This window comes from Myotis myotis, unplaced genomic scaffold (genome assembly GCF_014108235.1).
Source record: "Myotis myotis isolate mMyoMyo1 unplaced genomic scaffold, mMyoMyo1.p scaffold_m19_p_2, whole genome shotgun sequence".
Lineage (NCBI taxonomy): Eukaryota > Metazoa > Chordata > Mammalia > Chiroptera > Vespertilionidae > Myotis > Myotis myotis.
Window position 1 is genome coordinate 13,072,847 of NW_023416324.1, and position 12,081 is coordinate 13,084,927.

General features: G+C 49.5%; 1 protein-coding gene across 2 annotated transcripts in view; it reads right to left on the minus strand.

Moving 5' to 3' along the window:
- Positions 1-5,284: 5,284 nt before the first annotated feature.
- The window catches only part of TCEA3 (transcription elongation factor A3), a 56,425-nt gene continuing 49,628 nt past the window's right edge, over positions 5,285-12,081 (minus strand). For both annotated transcript variants that reach the window (XM_036350468.1, XM_036350467.1), the window contains 3 exons: positions 10,036-10,182; positions 7,791-7,862; positions 5,285-5,394 (listed from right to left, as the gene is read on the minus strand). In XM_036350468.1, the coding sequence (XP_036206361.1) occupies positions 5,386-5,394; positions 7,791-7,862; positions 10,036-10,182 (228 nt within the window). In that variant the 3' untranslated portion in view covers positions 5,285-5,385. The remainder of the gene's footprint in view (positions 5,395-7,790; positions 7,863-10,035; positions 10,183-12,081) is intronic.

The following is a 12,081-nucleotide window of genomic DNA, read 5'->3' on the forward strand; positions in this document are numbered from 1 at the left end:
TGAGAAGAACTAGGACTCTACCCAGCCATGAGGCAGACTCTCCCACTCCACACCCCCAACTGTGTGGCGAGGAATTCTTTAGATACCACAAAATCGTACCATCTTACCCCACCTAAAATTGATATGGGTACGCCACACACCAAAAAAGTTTGAAAAAATGGAATCACAGAGGGTCCCCGAAAGGCAGTCAAGGTCAGACAGACCTGGGTTGAAATCCAGGCTGTATATCCTTTGAAAAGTCACTTAATCTTTCCAGGCCCATTTCCCTTTCTGTAAAATGGGGTAATCACACCCAAGGTGATGGTGAGCACTGAGATGACTTAAAGTGGGCACTCAGATGACAGCTGTGGGTGCAGGGAAGACTTCCAGAAAGTGAGCACTTTCTGTGGGTATTTTCATTGGCTCAGAAAAACCTGGGAAGTCAGAGTGGCTCCATAGCTGTGAGGATCAGCTGGTGACCTTATTCTCACATAATGTTTCTGCTGGAAATCCAGAGGGAACTCCAAGTTGGACCAGTTTGGTGGGTTCAGACAAATTGGTGAATTGAGCCCAGCAGAGCAGAGATCTTTGGAGCTGCCAGGAATCCAGCAAGTTAAGGCCTCACCCTTAGGAAAAACCTCTGGGTCAAGGGAGATGGGTTCATTCTTTGGCTGAATACTGTAATTGCAGGTTTCTAACTGGGCCTAAGGTGAGGTGAGCTGGGCGCCCAAGCCCCTCAGCCCAGCAGGGCTCCCTTTTCATCCCTTCTCTGACAGATTGCTTTGTAAACTTCCTTAGGCCTCTTCTTCCCCCCGGCTCCAGTGCTTTAAACCCTTCTTTGTCCTCTGCTGTTTCTTTTCGTCCTAGGCCTGGCTGGGGGCAGGGCGACTCTCTAAGCCCTGCTTGGCTGCTTGCCTCCTTCTGTGAGTAAGTGCTTTTCTCTTTCTTCACCTGGGACCCTCCAGAGGGTGGAGGAGAGAGGCTGAGAGATGGAAGGCGGACTTCTTTTGGTGCCCCTGGGGTAGGGGTGGTGGTGGGGGGAGTGGAACAGGGGGAGGAAAGAAAGTGGGTGAGGGGCTTCCTGTTGCAGCCTTCAGCGGGACTCTGAGGGTTGGGTCCCTGGAGGAGGAAGTGACTTCCTGCCTCATTGTTCAGGGCTTCATTGTTTCTCAGGAATATCGTATGTGGGTTTTCAATAACCAATTCGGAAAACTGTATGTGTCCCATCACTTAGCAAACAATGAGCGCCTACTGTGTGCAGAGGCAGCAGCACAGCCTATCACCGGGGGAAGGGTCCAGGAGAACCATTTGTCCAGGATCTCCAGATGGAGTTGTAGGTTGTTAGATCCACTGACCAGTTTAATCCAAGACCCTCCTAGTATATCTTTAAGCTTGTTTCTTATTAATAGACCACAGTGCCTATGGAGCACTGTAAGTTATTATGTTTTAATAAATCGATAATTGTGAACCGCACAATTATGTTGTAATTTTTTGTATTAGAAGCATTAATGTGTTAAACATTGAAAAATATGCCTTAATATTTGTGATCTTGTTTTGTCATTTCTTCATTTTCAAATATACCAGTAATATATATATTTTAAAAAATGAAGTAATCTGGGCTTCTCTCTTGACCCTGCTAGGAGCAGAGATGAAGCCTCAACACAGCCGAAGGAGTTGGGGACACGGGGACACACTGACTTCAGTCCAACTGCTATAGTATATGAATGATGAGCTAGCTAGTCTGCACCAAGAAGAGGGGTGCACTCATTGCTGGGGGGCATGGGAGGAGGCTTCACAGAGGAGATGACATCTGAGCTGGCTAGCGAAGACTGTAGGAATCTTAGAGGTGGCGAACAAGGGGAGGGACAGCGCTTTCCCGTCTTCAAGAACAGCATGTGCGGAGTCATGGAGGCATGAAAGGACAGAGGGTGTTCAGAATGGTCAGGATTGGGTATGGCTGGAAGAAAGAGTGTGGGGGTGGAGTGGCAGGGGAAGGGAACACAGCAGGGACAGTCTCTTATGTCCCCTTGCCCACTGCCTGTTTGTCTCTGCCTTTGGCTGTGGATCAGCAAAAGCTGGTGGTGAGGTGCAGGTTGGGGGAGGCTGGGACTGGCCTGGGGCGAGAAGAGCAGATGGACCCTGAAGGAAGAGGGGGGAGTGCAGAGGATTGGGAAGCTCTTTATGACCTTCGTGCATTTCAGCTGGTTTTCTCCTGAGAGAATCAACATTTTCAAAAAACGTAAACAATTGCATTAAAAATGTACAACAAACTTATTTAGTTTGTTTAGACTACTTAAAGGCATCAAATAGGCCCATACTCACCAAGCAAGTTAACTGAGTCTGTTTTGTACCAGACACTACTGGGAGATAGGGCACTCCCTCACACAATGACTGCAGGGCTGTTGTGATTAAATTTGAGAGGGCCCAACAGGTAGCTTAATTGGTTAGAGCAGGTTTGATCTGTGATCAGGACACATACAAGAAGCAACCAATGAATGCATAAAGAAGTGGAATAGCCCTAGCCAGTTTGGCTCAGTGGTTAGAGTGTTGGCCTGAGGACTGAAGGGTCCCAGGTTCCATTCTGGTCAAGGGCTCCATCCCCTGCCCAATTGGGACGCGTGCAGGAGGCAACTGATCGATGTGTCTCTCTCACCTCATGTTTCTCTCTCTCTCCCTCCCTTCCACTCTCTCTAAAAGTCAATGGAAAAAATATTCTCAGGTGAGGATTAATAAAGCAAAAACAAACAAAGCAAAAAAAAAAAAAAAGTGGAACAACAAATCAATGTCTCTTTCTCCCTTCCCCTCTCTCTAAAATCAATAATAAAAAAAAGATTTGCCGAAACCGGTTTGGCTCAGTGGATAGAGCGTCGGCCTGCGGACTGAAAGGTCCTAGGTTCGATTCCGGTGAAGGGCATGTACCTGGGTTGCGGGCACATCCCCAGTAGGAGATGTGCAGGAGGCGGCTGATCGATGTTTCTCTCTCATCGATGTTTCTAACTCTCTATCTCTCTCCCTTCCTCTCTCTAAAAAATCAATAAAATATATTTAAAAAAAAAATAATAAAAAGACTAAATGTGAGAATGGCTGCAAAAAACAGGAGCACAGAGGAGTGTCTTGCTTCACAGTGGCCATCATTGCTATGGGGAAAGTAAAATGCCTCATGTGCTGTGAAGTGAAGCCATATTTCAAATTGGCTCAGGATGTGAATAGGGGTCTGGGTTCAAGTTCAGATTCTGTCTCCTAGAAGCAAATTACTTTCTGAACCTTGGTTTTCTGTGTGTGAAAAGTGTATAAATACAAGTCATAGAGACAGTAGAATAGTGCTTGTCAGGGGCCGGGGGAAGGGGAAATGGGGAATTGTTTAATACACATAAGAGGTTCAGTTTTGCAGGATGAAGAGTTCTGGAGATTGGCTGGACAACAATGTGAATGTACTTTACTGAACTGTATGCGCCCTTAAAAATGGTTAAGATGGTAAATTGTATGTTATGTATCTTTTACAATTTAAAACAACCAAGAGCATAATAGCTCTGGCCAGTGTGGCTCAGTTGGTTGGGCGTCGTCCCCTGCACCTAACAGTTGCTGGTTCAGTTCTCTGTTGTGGCACATGCCCAGGTTACAGGTTCGATCCCAGGCAGCTGATTGATGACATTATTAAATTGTAATTGCTATTAAAAAGTAGTTGCTATTTTGTTCCGCTTTTGTCTTCTAGACATTTAGATGGAGGATTCGATAATGCAGAGAAAAATCTGGATATCTAAACCCTTATTCCTCAGTGTGGACCAGCGGTGTGGGCATCACCTGGGAGCCTATTGGAAATGAAAAATCTCGGGCCCCACCCCAGACACAGTCCCCGGGGATTCCCACCCATTGTTAAAGTGTAGGAGCTCCTGGATATCTAAGCAACATCCCTCCAGACTTCTGTAGGGAATAGCGTACCTCAGGCATGTATCACATCCCGTCTGCTATGGAAGCCTGTGCCTATGACTTTTTTCCAGGCTGGGAACTCCTGGGAGGTATACGCCAAGCATTGTGCATGGCCCTGGATCTCTCATTGCATCGAGCACAATGACAGGAAGCGGGAGACCTGGGTTTCGGTCCTGATCCTGCCATTTGTGGGCTGTGTATGTTGTGTCCTCTGTGAGAGGATTCTCACGCCTTCCAAAGGACCCGCCCCGAATCTGACTGCTGGAACTGAAGATGCTGGTAGGTTTCTAGTTTATTCCCAGGCTCCATCTAGGAGGAGGCACTTGGCGGGTGGAAGGAGGAAGGTGATAACCAGTTCAGAGTGGCCGATGCCCAGGGCATATAAAGGGCTGAAGTTACTCAGAACAGCTGCCCTAAGGCTGTACCAAGGCAGATGGAGACCCAGCGGCCTGTCACCCTCTGGGGTCGGCGCTGGTACCACTCCTGTTTTCACAGGTAAGGATACAGCCCCGAGAGGGGAAGTGACTTGCCCAAGCGTTCACAGGCTCCAGCATGTCAGTCATTTTAGGAAACACAGAGCCCAGGAGGCTCAGGCTGGGGCTGCGGAAGGCCAGGGACAGAGGCTTAGACTCAGGACAGGCCTACCTGACCTGCTCCCCAGGCTTTTCCAGAAGATTCCAGCTTTGCCTAAGGTTCCCATCGGCGTAAAAAGCGAGCCGATGTCATCGTGGGAGAAGCATGATAAGGACCCTCCCTGCAGACTTCCTCCGAAGCGGGGGCCACAGATGGAGCTGTGAGGAACGCATTGCCAGGGCCTAGGCGGCTTCCGAGGCTCGGAACCTTCCAGGGGCCATGGAACTGGGGCGGGGGGGGGGGGGGAGGGGGGGGCACTGTACTCTTCAGGCAGAAAGACTCAGTTCAAGAGGATCTGCTCCCTGGTTCAAAGGCCCCCAAAGCCAGCTATGAACAGGGAATAGCAGAGTTTGGGAAAAGATGCAGAGCAGGGAAGAAATCTCCCACGTGGCGTGGAGTCATAGCTGCCGGAGCCAAATCGTGTGCCAAGTGTTCTCGTGTGTGACTCTGGGGTGGGGTGGGGTGGGGTAAGACTTGCATCAGTCTGTTATTTTATTTTTCAATTCAGCAAAGGCTGGGAGATTGGGATGTGAGGGAAGGGACGAAAAGCAAAGGTCTGCCAATGCGTCAAAGTTTTGACACCTGAGTCTCTGATTTCTACAAGAGGTTTGTGAACACAGACTCTTCGCATGGTATCCCAATTGGGTTCCCTCTATTAGCCAATCATTATTCATAACCAGGGATTAATTTGTGAAAGGCTTCACCCTCTGATCCCTAGTACCCCATTCAGAGTTCAGCGTTTTTCTTCATTTTACATTTTATTTTTTTTTCTCCAGTTACGATGGCTTAGTGCTTTCTCTTTGTTCTTCCTCAACTTGTTCACTGAAATCCTGGCTGGAAGTTCTATCAGCAGAACTACAAAACCAAAAAGGCAACAGAATTTTAGAGCTTTTCCTGCGCCCCCCAAGGAAGCAGGGGAAGGGAGAGGGGACATGAAAAAGAAGGCAGGGTCTGGAGCCACACAGACCAGAGTCCAAATCCCAGCTCTGGCATCGTTAGCTGTGTGACTATGAACAAATCACTCATCTGTAAAATGGGATCACAATGCCGGCCAATGTAAGAAGGATATTGGGTAATAAATGAATGGAAATGTGATGCCAGACATGTGGTGTGCTCTCAACTCATCGTCAAAATATCACTGTGATGATCACCAATCGCTTGATTAGACTCTAGGCCTTCCACGTGGCCGTGGACACTACCTGAAGATGTGGTCAGAAGCCATGTCGCTGCCACCTCTAGTGGCCCAGCCTCTCTGACTAATGGGGAAGGGAGGAGGAGCTGGGTTTGCAGCAGGCAGAATGTCTGCTCCTCAGCAGTAACAATGACAAGAGCTGTCATGTATTGGGCACTCACTACTAGTAATTCTGGGATAGACAGTGTTAACAGTTATTCACTCATTTCGTCCTCACAGTCACCCTAGGACAGTGATGGCGAACCTTTTGAGCTCGGTGTGCCAGCATTTTGAAAAACCCTAATTTAACTCTGGTGCCGTGTCACATATAGAAATTTTTTGATCTTTGCAACCATAGTAAAACAAAGACTTCTATTTTTGATATTTATTTTATATATTTAAATGCCATTTAACAAAGAAAAATCAACCAAAAAAAATGAGTTCGCGTGTCACCTCTGACACGCGTGTCATAGGTTCGCCATCACTGCCCTAGGAGGTAGGCACTACGTCACTCCCATTTTCACGGGTAAAGAAGCAACTCAGAGGGGTTATTAAGTCATTTGCCTAAGCTCCCGTAATGCTAGTGAGTGCCAAACTCGGGATAGCAAGAATGGTGGTTTCTATGTACCAGGAACACACGTGCCCAGGGCTTCTTTGTGTGGTCGTACGGGTTGTTCACGGCACAGGAGGGCCTGGCAAAAGGGGCAAGTTGAGCCACCAGAGGCCCTGTGAATGCTTCACGTGTATTACCTTCCCTAACCCCCACAACAGCTCTGTGGGCTAGATGTTAACATCCCCATTTTATAGAGGAGGGAATCCAGGCCTAGAGCGTTCAGGTCACTTAGCTCAGTCACTTTGTAATAAAGTGATAAAACGAGGATTTGAACCCGATGCCACGGCCCATACTCTAAACCACTAGGCCGCTGTACTGGCCCTCTCCCTAGGTGCTCAATAGATGAACGAAGGAAAAATACACATTGGTCTGATTTTCGCATTAAAAAAATATGGCAGATCCGATGAGGCCCCGGGGCTATGGAGGCCTTCAGTAAAGTTGCAGAAACACAATCGTTCAGGAATTTGCTCCAAACCGTGTGACCTTATGCTTGTGAAACATTTCGGCAGCTCAGTTTCCTCGTTCAAAAGTGAAAGTAGTAGTTAAAGGGACATTTGTCCTAGCTGCTTGCAAAGCGTGCATGCATATGTAATCTGCTTCGCATCAATCACTGGAGAAAGGCATGACTGTCCTTTTGCCCAGGGAGAGAGCAGGATGCTCAGCGTCACACAGCGAGTAGGGCAGAGTGGAGGCCGGAAAGCAGGGCTCCCGACGCCCAGTCCCATGCTCGGTCTGGGGCTCCTTGCTAAGGACGTTAGAACTTACGGAGAACCCACAGCCTGCCTGGTGGCCCAGACATGACACAGTGCACGTGTGAGTCAGGTGGTACTGGAGGCCGACATTGATCACATGACCACACTGAGTTCTTTCGGAAGAAGACACGGCAGAGAGGAGCACCATGGAGGAGTCTTTGCTTGGCTCTCATGTCTGAGAACAAAACCTCTGGCTTCGCAGGAGCTTGGGCAGCCCAGGTGACAGCCTTGGGTAACGTAAGCTTTTCCAGGGCTGCCTTGGGAAGGGAGGATGACCTGGGAGCACTGCGGGAAAGGCCCCTCCGACAGACCTCAGCCTTCCTCACTCCTGGCGTGGCCAGGTTCAAAGGAAGTAACATCTGTGAAAGCGCTTTGTAAAGCAGTGTGGTCCAAGTGGAGAGTGCTGTTGTTTTTCCTCTGTGGAACTGGGTGGTGGGGGGTGGAGCAACTGACTCCCTCTGTGCTCAGATGAGGGACTTGCCCATCCTCTGGTGAAATGTGGCTGCTGCTCCCATCCCAGCCGGGTACCTTCCAAAACACACACATGCCTGTGCACTCTCTTCCTGCCTCACCAATAACAACCCACCACTATCTCCAGCTCTGCAGATCCACTCTGCACAGGCCGGTAAGCCCCTTCTTGGCTGTGGGTTTACTACTCCTGATAGGGGGCAGCGTCTGTGGATGATGGGGGTGGGGGAGGGAGAAAGATACAGACCTTCCAGCGATTGCCGCACTCATTGCATAAGACAAAGGTAGTCATGGGTTCATCAGCACTGCGTGTCTGCACCTGAGACAGAGAGAGGCCCACTCATGAAGTCACTCCCCTGCTCTAGGACCTGCCTTAGCTCCCACTGTCTGCAGAAGTGGATCCAAGTCCCAGAGCTTAGCTCTGTTGTTCCCACCCCACTTTGGCAAGCCCTTATCACTGAGAACTCTCTAATGTGTATTTTCCTCTCTTGCAGGTCCATCAGCTCACCTTCAGTATCTCACTGGCTCAACCTGACATTGGCACTTCCACTCTTGTTGATCCTTCTGAACTGATCTCTCTTCTCTTGCCTCAAGACTCATCTCCTACAGGAAGTATTCCCTGACTCACCTCTGAACATGCCCGATTAGGTGAGCTGGAAGCACCCCTAGGGATCACTTAGTTCATTCCTTATTTTATAGGTGGTAAAACTGAGGCCAGAGAGGAAAAAAGATTTGAAGATCATGGGGACTATTTAATGTAATGGGTTTTTTTTTAGTTTCTCACCCCCTTACCCAAACCAGTCAGGTGCAGATTTCCCACAGCAAATCCCTGGCATTTCCAGATTTAAAGATTGCTGTTCTGATTTTCTCTTTGAATATATTTTATTGGTTTTTTTTACAGAGAGGAAGGGAGAGGGATAGAGGTAGAAACATCAATGAAACAGAAACATCGATTAGCTGCCTCCTCCTGCACACCCCCTACTGGGGATGTGCCCGCAACCAAGGTACATGCCCTTGACCAGAATCGAACCTGGGACCTTTCAGTCCGCAGGTCAGTGCCCTATCCACTGAGCCAAACCGGTTTCGGCGTGTTGTTCTGATTGTCTATAAATGGCCATGACATATAGCACGTGGTCACTTTGCTGACACTCAGCTATGAATGATGTCAGCTGGGAGTCCCCAGGGTGGGAGGTAGTCCCTGGGCTAATGAGGGAGCCCGGCAGCCGACCAGGAGGACGCAGCTTAGCACCGCCTCGTCCCTGGAGAGCAATGGCACCTGGAGGAAGGACAGCACTGGGGCTCCTCTGTGCAGAGAAACGCTGCTGATGGGCAGTGTACTTCTGGGGGGAGGCCAGGCGCAGGACGCACACCCTCCACACGAGAAGTGCTCAGTGGAGAGCAGGAGCTTGCACAAACATCTCGGAATTCCTGAATCGGGGTTCTCCGAGGGGCGATTCCGGAATGGCAAGGCTGACTGTATTTCTGCTGTAGCCACAGATCCCCACAGGCAAGGTGCTCCTGATACACCTGCTTGCTGAGCAGATGGAGGAGCGAATAGAGTTCCAGAATGACTGGGTATCAATTAGAATCCAAGAACACTGGTGCCCCAAGGGCATTAATATGTGCCACCCAGAAACAGCAGGTGGTTCTCTGGTTTAAAGTCTCCCAGAGAAGGGGCCTCCGTGCCTTTCGTGGCTCCCCATACAGGGGCAATGGTCTTCATCCTCAGCACTCGGGGCTAAAACCCTTAGACTTTGCACACAAAGTTGGCTGTGATGCAGGCAGAAAGGTCTAGATCTAGACTTATTGCTGTCTCTGTCACTGACCATCTTTGCCATCTTGGACAAAGCTGCACAGCTTGCCCCCTGTCTGGGCCTCAGTTTCCCTGTGTGCAGAGTGAGAGAGCTGAGTTTTATATTGCCATGTTCCCTCCCAGCCATCTGTGACTCTACAGTTCTGTGCCCTGTGAGTCTGGTTCCTCTTAGTCTTGCTGCAGGTACAGCCAGAACATGCTGGCCGAGCCTCACAGACACAAATCTGAGTGGTTGTATATGCAGAATGTCATTTTCTAGAAGCCACGGGACCCTAGCTGATGTTGCTCAGTGGTTAGAGTGTTGACCTGCGCACCGAAGAGTCGTGAGTTCGATTCCTGGACAAGGGCACGTACCTGGGTTGCAGGCTCAATCCCTCATGTGGGAGGCAACCATTCAATGTGTTTCTCTCACATCGATGTTTCTCTCTCTCTTGTCTCTCTCCCTCCCTCCCTCCCCCTCCTTTCCCCTATCTCTGAAAAAGCAATGGGAAAAATATTCTTGGGTGAGGATTAACAAAAACAAAACAAACAGAAGCCATGGGTTCATACTGGTGTACCAAGACTTGTCCTTTTCTCTGAAGCCTGGAGTTTTAACCCTTCCCCGCTCTGGCTGTTTCCTGAGCTCTCTCTGGTTCTCCATCTCTGTGCCCCTGTGGCTTCCTCCCGCTCCTCACCTTACCTGGTTATAGGTACAGTTCTTCTTCTTGCATTTCTTGCACTGGAAGAGGCCAGTGGTGGTGCCGCCCGTTTTGGCCATCTGGTGCTCACGGATAGCCTCCTGGGTCATGGCGTTCCTCAATTCCCGCAGCTCGTCACTGGCCATTTCCTGGAGAGAAACAAGTTTGTCCTTCAGGGCCGGGAGTCCCAGGGGCCCTGCCCCATACCTGGTGTCGAGGGAGCCTGAACAGAGGAGGGGAACCTGCTGGATTAAGTACAAGGAGCTGGAGGGAGGCCTGGACTCCTGGCCCTGCCTTCGCAGGGAAAAGGCCATCCCCATTGGGTGGAGGGGCAAACCTGGGGGGGTCTGGTGGGCAAGTGCAGAAGGGCGTGTGCGGGAGAGCAGAAGGTAAACTGTTTCTGCCCCCGATTCAACACTCTGGGGCACATTTCCTCAGATCTGGTGCTCACCCTGCCTGCCTGGACCTTGGGCACCTGGCTGAACCTTCCTGCTTGAGCTGACTTGACCAGGGACCACCTGATCTATGATGTTCTTCTTATCTGTCTAGTCTGGACATGACCCAGGCCTGCCCGAGCTGTGATCACTGCCCAGCCCATTCTGCCTGTGGGGACCTGGTCTCACCATGACTTGTTGTTGCTGTCCCCACCCACCTGGGACCTGAAGCACCTGGGCTCACACCACTAACTGCTCACCTGTGAGTGCATCAGAACATCGTTAAGATCCTACAGACCAGACTCTCCTGTCTTGTGTCATCTCAGTGTCCGCATTGTCTAGGGCAGTGGTCGGCAAACTGCGGCCCCTTGAGTGTGGCTCTTCCACAAAATACCACGTGCGGGCGCGCACGTTCAGTGCGACTGAAACTTCATGGCCACACTCAAGGGCCCAAAGAGCGCATGTGGCTCGTGAGCCGCAGTTTGCCGACCACTGGTCTAGGTCCTTCCTTTCTTTATCCTTCTCCCTGGCCATTTGACTGCCCCTAAGCCTCTGCCAGATGAGAACAGAGAGGGGGTCACTCAAACCAGAGAGAGTCCTAGGGAAGGTTGGTGTGGGGGGAGGAGGATGGCAGAGGCTGATGCTAAAATGAGTGAGGGTCTGGGAGTGGCTCAACATTTCCACTGTTGCTTTCTAACCTGACTCCTTCAGCCACGGAGAGCAGAGCTGGCACACAGGTCCTATATTTTAGTGGCCACTAAATCTAATGCTGACCACTGCGCTATAACTATTTGGGCTTCTTGTCAAAATGCAGATTCCTAGGAACCGAAAACTCGAAGGGCAGGCCCAGGAATATGCATTTCTACTAGTGTCCCCAAGTTACTCTGGTGCACACAAATGTTTAAATTCTACTGTGTTAAATTCAAGGAATAGGTTCTAACCAACAATGGGGTAAAGCACATCAGCCAAGGCCATAAACTGGTAAGCAAAAAGCAGCTGATTTTAATTTGGGGGCAATTTCCCAGAGCATAATGCATTTATCCATTCAAAATCTATGGGACGCTAATTTATTGAATGTCTTTAACGGCATTGGTGTGCTGGTAAACCGGGTTTGACCATAGGGGAGGCTGATTTGTAGTATTTATCAATTTCCATAGTGTAAATATTTCCATCAAGGCCAATTTCAAGCGACTAATGTGGATGTTGCTGAATGCAGAGCTGGGAGTAGCTACACATAATCTTGTCTCCTGAGCTGGTTGGAGCTGGTTTCAGAACACCACTGCCTCTAAGCCAGGGGCGGGCAAACTTTTTGACTCGAGGGCCACAATGGGTTCTTAAACTGGACTGGAGGGCCAGAACAAAAGCATGGATGGAGTGTTTGTGTGAACTAATATAAATTCAAAGTAAACATCATTACATAAAAGGGTTACGGTCTTTTTTTTTTTTTAGTTTTATTCATTTCAAACCGGCCAGATCGGCCCTCGGGCTGTAGTTTGCCCACGGCTGCTCTAAGCCCTCAAGATAAGATTTGGTTCCTGTCCCCAGGTAATGCTAGTCTGGTCTAGTAGCCTAGCATTCACACAGGATAGCAAGATAGCTTATGAAGTGTTAAAA